Source organism: Pseudopodoces humilis, chromosome 14 (assembly GCF_049639895.1).
Source record: "Pseudopodoces humilis isolate 2021_Gansu_Grassland_sample_001 chromosome 14, ASM4963989v1, whole genome shotgun sequence".
In the NCBI taxonomy this organism is placed as follows: Eukaryota; Metazoa; Chordata; class Aves; order Passeriformes; family Paridae; genus Pseudopodoces; species Pseudopodoces humilis.
This window is the reverse complement of record NC_142213.1, coordinates 8,776,103-8,790,089: the sequence shown is the minus strand read 5'-3', so window position 1 is coordinate 8,790,089 and position 13,987 is coordinate 8,776,103. Positions and strand designations below refer to the sequence as shown.

Below are 13,987 nucleotides of genomic sequence, written 5' to 3'. Positions count from 1 at the left end.
TGAAATACAGTTTTCAGTGTTTACTGGAAATGTGATATATGCATAAAAACACATTTAATAGGAAAATCCTAAAATTAAGTAAGACACATACAATTCAATCATATAGATTCATTCTTTTGATACAGAAGAACAGTCCTAGTTTGAAGTGTGTGGGCAGCTGTTCCTCTATATTGACTAACAGACCTGGCTATATGAATACAAATATTTCAGTATTTTTTGTGCACGCAAAATTTCCACTCTTCAAAACAGCTTTACCACACATACTGCTGTACTGATGTTATTAACAGTTAATCCCAAGTATAAAGAATAATCTTGAATGAATGACTTTTTGAAACCAGAGTAGTAACTGAACCATGTAACCATTGAGAAATTATTGCAAACCAAATTACACCAGAATTTATAGCATAAGAGCCATTCTGAAATAGCTCTTAAGACCACACCAAGAGTATCCTGAGGTTTGATTTAAAATATCTCTCTCAAGGGAAAACAATTTTTACCCCCATTTTTACCAGGTAAGCTTGAAGAGTTCAATAACTTGCTCTGCTTCCAAATCAGAAAATGGTTCACTGTCTGAACACCTGCAAGTTACTGATGTGCTGGAATTGCTCTTTTCCCCACTGTAACTCAAACCATTGCAGATCCAGTATGCAACAACTCTGAGTGTGGCTAAGATTTGTTTTAATAAAGCATACCCTGGAGAAAAACTTACCGCAGTAAATGTCAAGAACTACTTACATTCACAAGCAGCTGCTATGAGACGACAAGCGACATACGGAGGGTCACAAGAAGGGAAGAAAGGCTGAACTATGTAGTTAGCAAAGGTGATGGCAATGACTGCCTGACTAGTTGGTTCAACAATGAGGAGTGAAGTCCATAAACGAATAAATGCAATGAAGCTCCCAAAAGATTCCAAGATATATGCATAGCTGGCTCCTGACTTTGTAATAGTGGTTCCAAGTTCAGCATAGCAGAGAGCTCCAAAGACTGAAAATATCCCTCCAACTGCCCAAATTACTAAAGACAATCCATAAGATTTGCTGTAGATGAGAACTCCTTTGGGAGAGACAAAGATACCTGAACCAATCATGTTGCCTACTATAAGGCTTATCCCATTTAGTAAAGATATTTCTTTCTTCAGTTGTAATGTATTTTCATCTCCATCCTGTGTTCTACTTGGATCTGTCCTTTCTGATTTATTGACGGGGCTGTATGCAGCCAGTGAAATTTGTGATTTTGTGTCATCTGTCCTTTCTGCCATTGTGGAAAGACTGTGAATTCTCCACGACTCCAAATCACAATCTAAAACAAAATATAGACAGTAGACAGCTGAAATCATTATAATTTTTTTTTTTTTTATCCCATGACTTTCTTGCAAAATCTTTTTTTCACCTTTTTACCCTATGAGTTGTAAATATAAATTATTACCTCTTGTTGCTTCATATTTGTTTTTTTTACACAAAGTCAAATTCATGCACAGTTAAACAGCAGAACCAACACAAACAAACCAAAAGACAAATTCCTATATAACTGAGGATGAGAGAGGAACTTCTACCATTAGGAAAACAAACAAAACTGTAGGAAGGACAGAATTAAAAGACTCCCATCTTGAGAAGACCAGAAGAAAGAACAGAAAGAAGGACAGTGAGATGTTATAGATAAGGAAGCACCACAAGACCAAGATGGAAGTTCTAAGCATGAACATAGATGTCTTGCAATACTAAAAATACCAATCCAATTACTGTGCTTACAAAGATAATATATGAGTGATCTAGTAACATGCTACCAATGCATTGAGGGCTCTTGCTAAGGGCCATAGGCAGAGCTACTCACTCCACAATGCCCTTGATCCAACCCTTGACTTCTGACTGACACCACAGTTCGCTCCCTCCCCAGAACTCTCTCCAGATCTCACTGCCTCATTACTCCGTTATCTGAAAGTACAGACTGTACATAAAGGCCCACAGTAGTTTCAATCCAAATTCCTCCACTAGCAATTGTATTTAACAGTATCTAAGGACACAGAAATTACCCTTTTTTCTCTGCATCAGAACTGACTGACTGGAAAAGAACCACCTTTTGAAGTCTCCAGAAAATGCTCCCATGCCTTCCAAAAGAAAGTTACTGCTAATAAAATCTCTTAGATCAGGAAGACATTGATAATTCTGAATAAGACCCATTAAACCCATTTTACACAAGTTTTCCTTTGCCCTGCCCCTGATTAAACCTTTAGTGTATACTTCAGCCTTTTACAATACAATAGGAAAGAAAAAGAAAATCTGGGTCAATTAAAATAAACCAGCTAATCTAGTGTGGGGTGTATTTTGTGGTTTTTTTGGGGTAACACTAATTTTACAAGAGGTTTTCTAACTACAACAATAAACTTGTCAACTGAGAAAACAAAAAACCTGAATATGGGAATTTTGAAAGGTTAACATGCAGTCAAACTACAAACTCCATGCGCATCTAGTAACATATGAACATACAAGCTCTTGCAGGCACACCTTTCTGGAGAGAACACCCCTCCTTTATCGTAAAGCCAACACTGGTATACTAAAGCACAGAATATCTGACCTGACATCCCTGAACTAGAATGAAGATGTGAAAATTAAAAAGATTATTTTAATTACTTAAAAAAGTAACTTCAACTGAAATGGAGTACAATTTTTTATTGAAAAATATTACATCATTCATGTCCAACTCACGAATCTTTAGAGACTGTTCTTTTAAATAATGTAAGATCATCCATCTGTTTAGTTGGATGCCTTTTGGTCTATTTTCCCCTCAATACTCCAAATAAACACTTTAAAGATGCTTAATTACTAAATACACATTTTATTGTTTATACGAGTCACCATCTAGTATCACAGATATATCAGAAGACATCAAATTTCACACTTATAATTAGACCAAAATTTTCAAACTTCCAGAACTTAATCACTGCCATTTCAGAACTTAAAAGCTTGCATACTATAATGAGGCACCTCCAACAAAATTAAATTAACTAGAAGAGAGTTTCTACACACAAGTTACTACAGACAAGTGTCAGCAAAACTGCAAAGGAAAAGCAAAGTAAATTTATCGCAACTGTTGTTTGCACTTACCGTCTGACTTTCCGTTACTGGTGTAGTAGAGCTAAGTCTTCAATAATACACGTGCTCCATAAATTCACAAGATTATTTGTTCGCTTTACAAGTGGAAGTTATTATCTGTAAATGCATATAATCATTAATCAATTATAAATATGATGCAGTCATCAGCAAGCTCTGCAAAACAGCAGGACAAATTAACAAAATGGATATTTTCATTACTAATTTGGCTGTGAGAAGTGGATTTAAAAGAACACTTGTGACACATAAAAATATAATTCAACTCCAAACTGAGTCTTTTCATTTCAATGAAAAGAACTCAGGACAGGACACAAATGTTTTTCAGAAGGCAATTCACCCTGAACAAAAGTCAGCAGAAGAAACAACAATACTACAGCTATTATTATGGCATCCAACTGCCATTTGAAAACATGTCATATTCATTTTCAGCCCTTACAGCAACAGGACAAAACTGTGTAAATATGTTAAGAACTGATCACAAATGTAAAACACTGTTTTGGTGGTAACTACACAGCTTTATGATTTGTTACTCACATATCCTAATCATCATTTCCATGTCCTCCTGAACACCTCCCAAAGTACAAATTAATCAGAAGCATATATATTACTTGGCATACTCAGGCATTTTGATGATTTAGGTCAATTGAATAATTCAAATCGCATCAAACCTGGTGTGTTAATGCGGAGCCAGTTTTGCACAGAGTAACCATGATTTACCTCATGGTCTGGAGTTCAGAGGTGCATCTAATTACCTGCAACTACAGACTCGGTCCCTGCCCAAATGCCTCCACCTCAATTAGCAGCACGTGACTGCAGTTCCACACAATTTTGTTACTGATGACCTTGACTGTTTCTTACCCTACTATCTACACCCAGGAAAGAACAATCACAGTATCTTACAACCTAGACTGTCTTGTGCTGCAACTCTCCTTCTTCCCCTCTGAGCTGAGCCTACTATAGTTATTCCAAAATTCTGCCAACAACCAGGATTTGCTTGAAGGTGTGTACAACAGCTCTCTTCTCTAGTTTTGATTGTTTTTTTCAGGCCCTTTAAAGCCTTCAGGGCAGGAATGGCTTATTTGCCTGAATCACGTGATATGTTATACTGCCTTTGACAAAATCAAGTGTTGGCAGGTTTTTTCTTTCAAGTACTTCACTTAATCTTAAATCGAATCAGAATCTGCAGCTTTGACCAATTGGAAAAAAACTTACCAAGGAAGAAGGAAAGCAGAGACTAACCGAACCTATATCAAAGAAAAAACACATATATTAAAATCCATGATTCTGTCACAAGATCATTATTTCAGTGGAAGCAGAAGAGAGGCTTGGAGGAGGAGAATCAGAGACAAATAGTATACGTTTTCCAACATACAATAATCCTAATATACTGCAGCTAAAAATACTATCAGAATAATCTCTAAGGCTGCCAAAACCCAGCCACAGGAGTGCTACAGGTAATGCAAGGCTCTGGCTCTGCCTTCACACAAGCAAACTGACACGTGGATTTCCTCATCCCTCACCCTTGTGCAACACAGTGTCTTCAACTCTTTTTTGCTGATCACTGCAGCTCTGAGGAATCTTTTTGCTGATATATGTAGATTTCTTTTCTTTTTTTTTTAACTGATGTGGATTTGCTGTAGGTATAGAAAGCTATGATATGAAACCAGGACAGAGTGACCTGAAACTAGGATCACTTCAATGTTTCACCAAAAATTTATCTTCTGGTAAGGCCTATAACACCGTGGCCAGGTATGAGAAGATCTGACGAAGGCTGACATGCAATTATCAATGTACTAACACTGTGTTACAGGGTTTCCCTCCTTGAAAGGGAGGGAAAGAGGAACCATCTGCCAAGATTCCCTTTCCCCCACTGAACAGAACAGTTGTCAGTTATTCGACCTGGGATGAACCTGCAAGCGATTTAATGACCAAGGTGAAGTACCAAACTGCTAAAAGCTTACTGTGTTTGCTGTGCTTTTATATGATACCCACTCATTAGCGAAAATTTCTGGTGTTCTTGATTGCATAAAACAACTCTCATTGTAACACAGCTTTACGTACACACTTTGGCTATTCACATATACCAGATGTAAGACTCCTATTTCTGAATACAATGAATGACTGGCTCTATAGCAAGAGTCAAGATTGCTCTATACAGGCAAACAGCATCAAAGTCTTCAGTGACTTAAGCACCAACAGAGCAAAGGCTGTAAGTCCCAGAAATGCTTACTCAAGGCAGTGTATATATTTAGGCAATGTATATATTTATATGTTTACATGGGAACATTTACATGGGAAAGGCTTAGAGTTTGTCAAATTTTTCTTTTTCTGCTGAGAGAAGAATCACTGCCCTACCATACATAAGCTTAACAAATAGGAGACCTGTGTGACAAAAAAAATCCCAGTGTAAAGATCTAGTATGTTCAACCAAGTCTTTTGTGCTTGCATATACCAACATACCATCTTTAGCACAATTTTTAAAAAAATCCTACTAACAAACTTTTGATCAAATAGAATTGGCTGTAATATCCGTTTTTAAAACAAAACTACAAGGTATGTTTATCATGTAAAAAGGTATGAAAGAGAAGTTACTATGGCAATTTTTTCACTTGATAGTTTATCAGTATGGTAGTAAGTAATATTTTCATATATTTTTGTATTTTTCATTATTATATTTCCAAGGAAAAAGAAGAAGTAAGGTCACAACAGGCACTTTAATCAGTCTTGATTTAGGCTGGGAGTGCACAAAGCTACTGCAGTGAGAGGAACATCTGGTGAAATTTATACAATAAGCCACAGGTAAAGATAGAAGGAACGATAGAGTTTGTTAAAGTAATTCACCTTATTTTTAAAGTTGGGGCAGAAAAGCAGAAAGCTCTTAAAAGGGAGGGAAATAATGCCAAAAGGCACATGCTACACCCATTTGTACTCTTTAGAGTACACTTGCACTTGCTGCCGCGCCTGATCAGATTGTAGTTAATATGCTTCATTTAAAAACACATAAAACAATAAAAATTACTACTAAACGCCAGCAAGCAAAGGCGTGCTGGCCTGAGGGTCACGCTAAGCGAGCCTGACACTGAAGTGGGCTAACAGCGGTTATAATTACCGGTACCCACTACCAAAAAGCACTGAAGGCTTCACAAAACCACCCTCGAGTCGCCATAAGCGTGACCTCAAGGGCTGTTCCGTCGGCCTGAGCCCCGGAGGGGGTCCCGCCGCAGGAGGGAGGCGGCATTTGCAGAGGTATCATTGCTACTCTCGGAGGCCGCTCCGCTCCGCACGAGCCGTGGGGACCCTCTTTCTCCTTATAAAATAAGCGAGGTTCACACAGATTTCAAGCTTTCTGGACAGCCCCGGAAAGGAAGCAGCTGCAGGCACCCGCCTCAAACGGGGGCTGTCAGAGTCGAGGAGCCGTTTAAAGACAATATGGAAACACACACGGCATTTATGTGGCTACCGCCGCACATCTGCAGCAGCCCGGGTGGCCAAAGCCGCCGCCCCAGATGCTCTGCAGGGCAGGCACTGCCGCCGGCAGCCCCCCGCACTGAGGCCGCTCACTCCCCGCCTTCCCTCAAGGTGAAGGGAGCTGAAGGAAAGCTGGGAAGGAAGCCAAAACCTCACCGGGGCTGCGCTGGCCGGAACCGCGTTACCTCGAGCTGTCTCGGGATGCTCCCCGGCCGTTGGCACACCACAGGCGATGGCGGCACGTCCGCCCCGCCCCCCCCCCCCCCACGCCGGCATCGCCGTCGCCGTCGCCGTCACCGCCTCTCCGCCGCGCCGCGCCTCAATCGCCTCCCTCACCGCCTCCTCGCCCCTTGCTAGCAGAAATCCGCTACCTCTCGCGTGGTCGCTCCGAGGGAGAAGCGGCAGGGAGCCCACCAGCTCCGCAGGGGTTGCGCGGGACCTTCCGGCACCCGCTGGTGCGCAGGGAGGTGTTTGTAGGGCCGAGGCTCCCCCCTGTCCCACGAAACTTACGGCCTCCCCTCCGCTACCGGAGCCGCGATCGCCTCCCCCGCCGCAGCCGGAGCGGGGGACCAGCCTCCCCCTTTGCCGCGGGGGCAGCATGAAGAAGATCCTTAGCGCTGACGGTACGGGAACGGCGCCTTTCCCTGCCCGGGCTGGGGCCCTGCCCTCACCCCGCCGTCCCTCAGGGCCTCGGGGCACTGAGCTCCCTTGAAGCCCCGGCGGGCGCTGCACGAAGTTACATCCACATGAGTTACACCCGCATGAGTTACACCTGAAAGACCCTCAAGCTCGAGAATGAGGGGCCTGAGAGGGTGGAAACCCTTAAAATCTGGTGATATTTTTGGCATAGGTCCTATGCGCCAGTCATAGTGGATATGGAAATAAAAGTAGAACTACCATTGGTGTGTTCCAGCTTCCAAGAGGTGCATACCTACACCCCAAATCTGGCTCCGTTAAAATACATGCAATGGACTTCCCAGAATCGTGATTTAAAAGTGCCCTATGGTGTCTGAGTATAATAGTAAGGAATTTGCCATCCAGCAGATATATCTAGGGTGTAATGGAAGCATTCTTGTCTTGCTCCAGCAGATTAATAGTTTTACTCCATCTAAGCCAGTGACACCCAGGCCACAGCCCCCTCTAAATGTTCTTTTATTACCTTTTTGCTGCTCCCCACGAGGCAAAGGGATGGTCAGTGCCTGGAAAGACAACAGGGCTCAGGAGACAGGACAGTCTAAACTATTTAATTACTCCTCCCTTCCCTGCTCCACGGTTATTATCTACCATCTAACATAGATAAGACAGAGGTGAAGTTTATCAAAAGGGTAAAAATCTTAGGGGCAAATAAAAATTATAAAGCTGTAAAATAAGAGGGAAAGGCAAACTGTGCACTGTAATACCCATAAATGTGCTAGTAAATGCAATAGTGGAGTCCAATTCTATCGCCACAAGGCTTGCATTTCTGATTTCCATTCTGCTTCCTCTCTCAAAGGTTGTGTGTTTTATCAAGGAATTGTTTTCCTTTGTTGTCACAGAGACAATCAGGCTACCAAGCAACTGCTGCACTCATCTATATCTCCAGATATTCATTACATTGTGTTTGGATAAAAATTAATTAAGAAACTTTTTTTGTTATTGTTAAAAGTTGGCTTTTTAAGTGCACATAAAGAAGATAATTACATTGGACTTTATTTCTAAACTATAAAGCACCATAGCAAAACAGACTCTTTTACAGGAGCGGGATCATCTCAGCTCTTTAATTATATTTGTCTCAACTCTTTGTTTGGATTTTGTCAGACTCAAGCTATGCTAAATCTGTTACCTGCTAAAGCTACTGACAGTGTTGCAAAGCACCAAACAAAACCAGTCTGCTGCCTTCTGGGAGCTTAACAGCCCTGATAGGCGATTTCTTTGTTTTTAAGCCACTTATACAGCACTGACAGAAGATAAAAATGTAGATGACATCCCCAGAATATAATTAAATTCTTATGGTATGAAACCGATTGTTGTTACAAAGATAATATGAACCAGAAAGCAGTCATTAGGTGGTAATAGTATTTAGCCATTCTACAAATGTGCTAGTGCCCTGTGTTCTGTAGTACAGGATTTGCAGGTAGATGGGTGTTTGCAACAGTTGTCTTGCACATTAATCAAAAAGTGGATTGAGTGTGAATGTGAAAGATGCAGCTGATTTCAGTTGTTGCTAGACTGCCTTTTGAACTCTTTCATGATTGAATCTACTGAAGAAAGAATTCACTCCTCAAAAAAATGGACCATAAAATGCGAGCTAGTTGTAGAATTGCCTTTAGGACCAAGAAATAGATGAGAACTGACAAGACACAGGAAACAAATTATTAGGCATGTACTGGAAGTATAGAGAATGACATTTTACTTTAGTAGAACTCTGAAAAGTATTTATTAGAGAAAGTGCCCATTTGAGGGTTTCAAAATAGAAGTTCACCTCTGAATTATGAAAACTTAGAACACTGTAGAGTTTGGCATGAGAGATCCAAGTTAGGACACCATCACAAGGTTAGACAATGCTTCTGAAATGTTTGCAAGTGAGCAGAAGCAAACCTCAGCAAAATCATCCAGATAGATATTTTTGTCCATTTTGGTAAGGTTCATATTTCATAAATAACTTTTTCCATTTTACTGTGGAAGCAAAATGTAAGTCTGGACTCCTTTATTTCTTCTCTTGTTACAGATTTCATAAATTATATGGCTCTTCCCTGATGCTCCATAAATGGCCACTGGTAAGTTACATTTATACAGGACTGTGTATTCTCTAAGTGCTAGCAGACAAAAAAACAGCTAAAAAAGATTTAGTTTCCCCTAGGGTTTTATCTGATGCTAATTTAATCAAGTTAAGATCTTATCTAATTAGCTAATGAGAACAAAGTCAGACTGAGTTTGGTTTAGTCTGTGAGTTTTTCCCTATCTGCTTTTTTGTGTCTGACTAATATTTCCACTTAGATATATCTTAGAAAATGTAATTCAACTCAAAAAGCTTGAAGAATAAACTGATTAAATACCTGCAAACAAACCAAATTGAAATAACATCAGATTACAGGAAACCAAATCTGTATGATATTCATTAAATGGTTTTAGAACATGACAAAACCAGGGTAAAAATTGCTATTAAATCTAAGTGAATTTGGAACCTTATACATCAGCTTTGTACTTGTTCACAAGTTCATTCTGGTGAGTTTAAGCATATCCTTACAGCATAAGTCCCCCAAGAATGTGTTGCTCATGCACTTAATTCATGGAAGAATGAGCGTGCACTGAGCTCCTTAAGGGTCAGCACTGAAGGGGTGCTGTGTAAATGTAAATAGTACTCATCGTACAGTTGGAACTTAGGATGGAAATATTGCTTCCAGCCATGTGTTTGATGGTTTATGCTGGCTCTTTTTAAAATTCTACCATACAGAATGACTCTGGAACCACTTTGATGTTTGTTTTGAAATGTACATTCTGTGGATGCAGGAGTTATTCACAGGGGTCGTGAAATTGTCCAGGACAGTAAATCTGGAGTTTAGCCAGATCACAGCAAATGACAATTTTTATAAGTACTTAAAAGCAGAGATTATTTTTTGGTAATTTTTCAACCTTAATCAATTCAAACAACAAACACAGTATCAACTATGTATTTCAGGAAACAGAGTCAGTTCAAAAATAAGTGTAAGTGCACCTGTTTCTTTTCTTTGGTTAAAGCTGAGTGACTTCATTTACAAAAACAAATTCACTTATACTTTGCCCTTGCTTTTTACCGTCATCATTCCATTGTAGAAATTTCTGTGCTAGGTGGTTTAAGTAAGTGTGATTTACATATGAGAGTGACTACAAGCACCAAAGTGCCATGCAATTAGAAAATTTAGGCTTCTATATATACCTTCCCCTGCTCCTAGCTGCATGTCTCCTCCTACTCCACTGGCCTTCAGCATTTGACTGGTGCTGGCACTAGCCCAGCTCCCTCTGTAAGGCGATTCTGCTCACTTAAGCTGACAGAAAACAATACTTCTATGAAGGTAGGTTTTTTATTATCATAATCACAAAAGTGCAAATGTGGAATAAGCTAGGAGAGGAGCAGGAGGTAGTAGAAAATATCCCTTTAAGGAACAGAAACTGTGGGATGTCTCTGTTTTGTCCAACTGCAGTTATTTAAATACTCTGAAGATTAACATTAGTCTTTCTTTTATGGAAAACTTAGCTTCTCTATACTAAAGTTTTTTTTTAAACACACTGTAAAATAAGCTTTGACATCCCATCTTTTAATTTTATTTGTCTTGTCTGGTTCTGTTGCCTTTCAGGTACCTTTTTTTTTCACTGCCTCATCTACTCTCACCAAAATTTATCATTTGCTTATACGTATCTTTGTTGCACATTATTGCAAGCTGGTTTTGTTCAGTGCTGTCCATGCTGCAAAGCAGAAGTGGGAATAGATATTTTCTAAAACATGGCCAAGTTTTCAAATGTTAACTTTGCTAGGAGGGCAAAGAAACACCAGCAAAATTATTTGCATCTTCAGTCGTCTCTAGGTAAACTTCAATGGTCTCTAGGACTTTTTTATCACTATTTTGATTAATGTCACAAACCTTATATTTTCATTTTCCATTTGTCTTGCTCATGTAATCTTCTTTATTACAGGGGGAATGTACAATACATCAAATTTTTCCTGGTCAGTTTTGGGGGTTTATTTGGAAAAAAACATCCCTTGTACATATATTTGTTTTAAAACATGGTTTGGCTTAGTGTTCTAGACAACTAAATCATTCAGCTTTGAGACCCTACCCTTTGATTATACAACTTGTCTTATCTATGTTGAATTAACTTCATGAGCATCTGGCTATTTATTAATGAGAGTGAATGAATCACAGTCTTCATTTTGCTGGAAAACAACATGGGATTTAGAACAATTGTTTCACAAGTCTTATAACACTGCAGGGATTTTTAAAGATAATACTCTTTGTCCATGTCTATTTTGAAGGCTATTAAAAGTGATTATGTATAAAAACAAACTAAGGAGGATTTGTAGCTGTAAAAAATAGCATCTTAAGAATAAGTATTTTTTCTTGTTTCAGGTCCCAAATTAGTATGTGGGAACAATGATTGAAGAATATGAAGTCCTTAGTTTTAATGTTTGTAACCCAGTTCAACAGCATTTAAATAAATTTCTTCTGGATGAGACAGTTTAAAGACATCTGTTGGGTTGGGTTGTTCTTTTATCTTGAGTAACTCTGGCCTTCTAATACAACTGCTCAGACTTTCTTCAAAACAGTTAAGTTGCTTTCTGTTACAGATTCCCCTGTATTATTGTCAGTCCTTTGTTGATATGCTTGTGTTACCTGTCTCTCTCTCTCTCTTGATTAAAAGCAGAAAAAAAGTATGGAAGCTTAGAAGCTTCTGATCATACTCAGCAGTAGTTATATTCACACTCTTTTCGCAAGCAGCTGGTTACCAGAGGCTGAAGCCAATGTCATCATTTTGTTTGTGTTATCATGCTGAGTCCAAACTTTGCCATTTAAATACAACCAGATGTTCCTTACCAGAGCCACTTTGAATGCAGCATGTTAGACTACAACCCCATCAGTGCTGATCCCACTCTTCCATCTTTGCTTTTAGTGCATTCCTGTTACTTTTCTCTTAATTACAGAATTACCCTGAAATGTTTGTACAATACAAATAAAGTTGGACCTTTAATAAAAGTTCTCTGCTATTTTATTTAGAGAACTTATAATAACACAATACTTTACAATGTAGGAACAGTTGGATGAACTGAAGTAAGGACAGCGTTTATTCCCTAAACTTTCAGACTTCTGGGGGATTCTGTACTTTTATTTGATCCAAATTTAGGTTGCCTTTAAAAGTCAAGTTTTCTGAAACATAATCTCAAAGACCTTTCTGTATAGATTCTACACCTTGTGTGTTGATCAAATATGCCAATGCATGTTGATCTCATACATTTTGCCTCTAAGGGGAACACACTCATGTACGTGTGGTAAGAGTGACAAATAAGTTCTAATTAGTAAGCTTTGTACAAGAAACAAAACCATGTTGTTTCACAAAGATCAGAGCACCTCTGAAGTTGTCACTCAAGTTCCTGCTACATTTTCCATGAGGAAGATTTTCAGAATGTCTTACTATTTAAAAGTACACCTTAACAATTGAGATGTAAAACATCTTAATGCTAAAAGAGTCTTTAAGAGTTGGGATTTATTGCCAGTCCATTTGCCTTTGCAGTAAATAGGATAGCCTTGTTAATGGGTTTAGTCTTTTGTCTGCCAGTATAGTTGTTCCAATTTCAAATCCATTCTTTGCTATTATTAGAAAGCATCCAGCCCTAAAATTAAAATGATGGTTGACTTTGCTAACTTTTCAGAAATTATTTCTCAGCAGGTTGTTAGTGAGTGTTTTGCACTCTGCTCCTTTGTTCCTCGCTTGGCTCTTGATTACTTGGTGTGTACAGTGTCCCATGGAGCAAATAGTAGTGGACTAATTAAGAACTACCAAGAGTTTCCCAAATTATGCAAGATCCCCAGAACTATGAAAAGCCTTTTCAGCTTCCCAGTCACATACTGTGAAGTGCCATAAATCAAACTTTTGAAAACACTGAAAGCTATGCTTCAGACACTTACGGATATACTTTAGTTCCAGAAGAAAGTATTTACTTTTTTAAAGTTTACTGCCAGGTTTTTTAGTACTACTTTTTCTCAGTTGGAATCCCACAGGCTACGAACATTCTGAATACCTGATTTAATGACACATGGTTACTTATTAGTGACATTGTTGTCTTTACTTTTATATGAGTCTGGAAGACTAAATGAAGAAGAAGCAAACACTTGGGCTTTAGTGTTAGAGCTTAGGCAGGAGGATAAAGGAAACTAAACCTCATGTGTCATATTACACTCTGGAGGTCAGGGAGTTATTTTTACCTCAGTGTCACTAGTATGGGAAAATATAGAAGACCTCAGCTTATGTTGAAACTACAGAAGACAGCCAAGTTATTTGTTGAGATGGGTCATCAGTGTCATCTCATGCAATAAATGTTATGGCTGGAGTCCTGCAAGTGTCCTCACCCCTCACATCGGTCACTTGGCCACGTAGGTTGCTCAGTGTCATACTACACGAACAACGCTGTATTTGTCCTTACTACAAAGAGCAAATTTTATTACTGAAGTGTTGTATCATTGGGCAAATTTTTATTTTGGATTATTCTATGGTAGAATGATATACATTGTAGATAACTGTGAGGCTGTGTCATTAAAACAAAACCCAAAGATTTGGATTAGGTGGTTGTACTGAAATAATCAGGAGGCAACTACATTGCATGCTGTTGGAGTTAAATCCAATGTATAGCCTACAGTAAAATTACAGCTGTGAAATCCTGATGACTGCCTTTTATTTTGTTC

General features: G+C 39.0%; 1 protein-coding gene across 7 annotated transcripts in view; it reads right to left on the bottom strand.

Moving 5' to 3' along the window:
- SLC7A6 (solute carrier family 7 member 6) overlaps window positions 1–7,180 on the bottom strand; it is a 29,682-nt gene extending 22,502 nt beyond the window's left edge. For 4 of the 7 annotated variants that reach the window (XM_005526335.3, XM_014255459.2, XM_088062169.1 and 1 more), the window contains exons 1-4: window positions 6,732–6,822; window positions 4,320–4,351; window positions 3,102–3,206; window positions 736–1,299 (exon numbers count right to left, since the gene is read on the bottom strand). In XM_005526335.3, coding sequence (XP_005526392.1) covers window positions 736–1,258 — 523 coding nt within the window. In that variant the 5' untranslated portion in view covers window positions 1,259–1,299; window positions 3,102–3,206; window positions 4,320–4,351; window positions 6,732–6,822. Of the gene's footprint in view, window positions 1–735; window positions 1,300–3,101; window positions 3,207–4,319; window positions 4,352–6,731; window positions 6,823–6,946; window positions 7,045–7,085 lie in introns of those variants that run through there. The other 3 variants (XM_088062168.1, XM_014255458.2, XM_014255457.2) reach the window with 3 other exon arrangements.
- Between the last annotated feature and the right edge of the window lie 6,807 nt (window positions 7,181–13,987).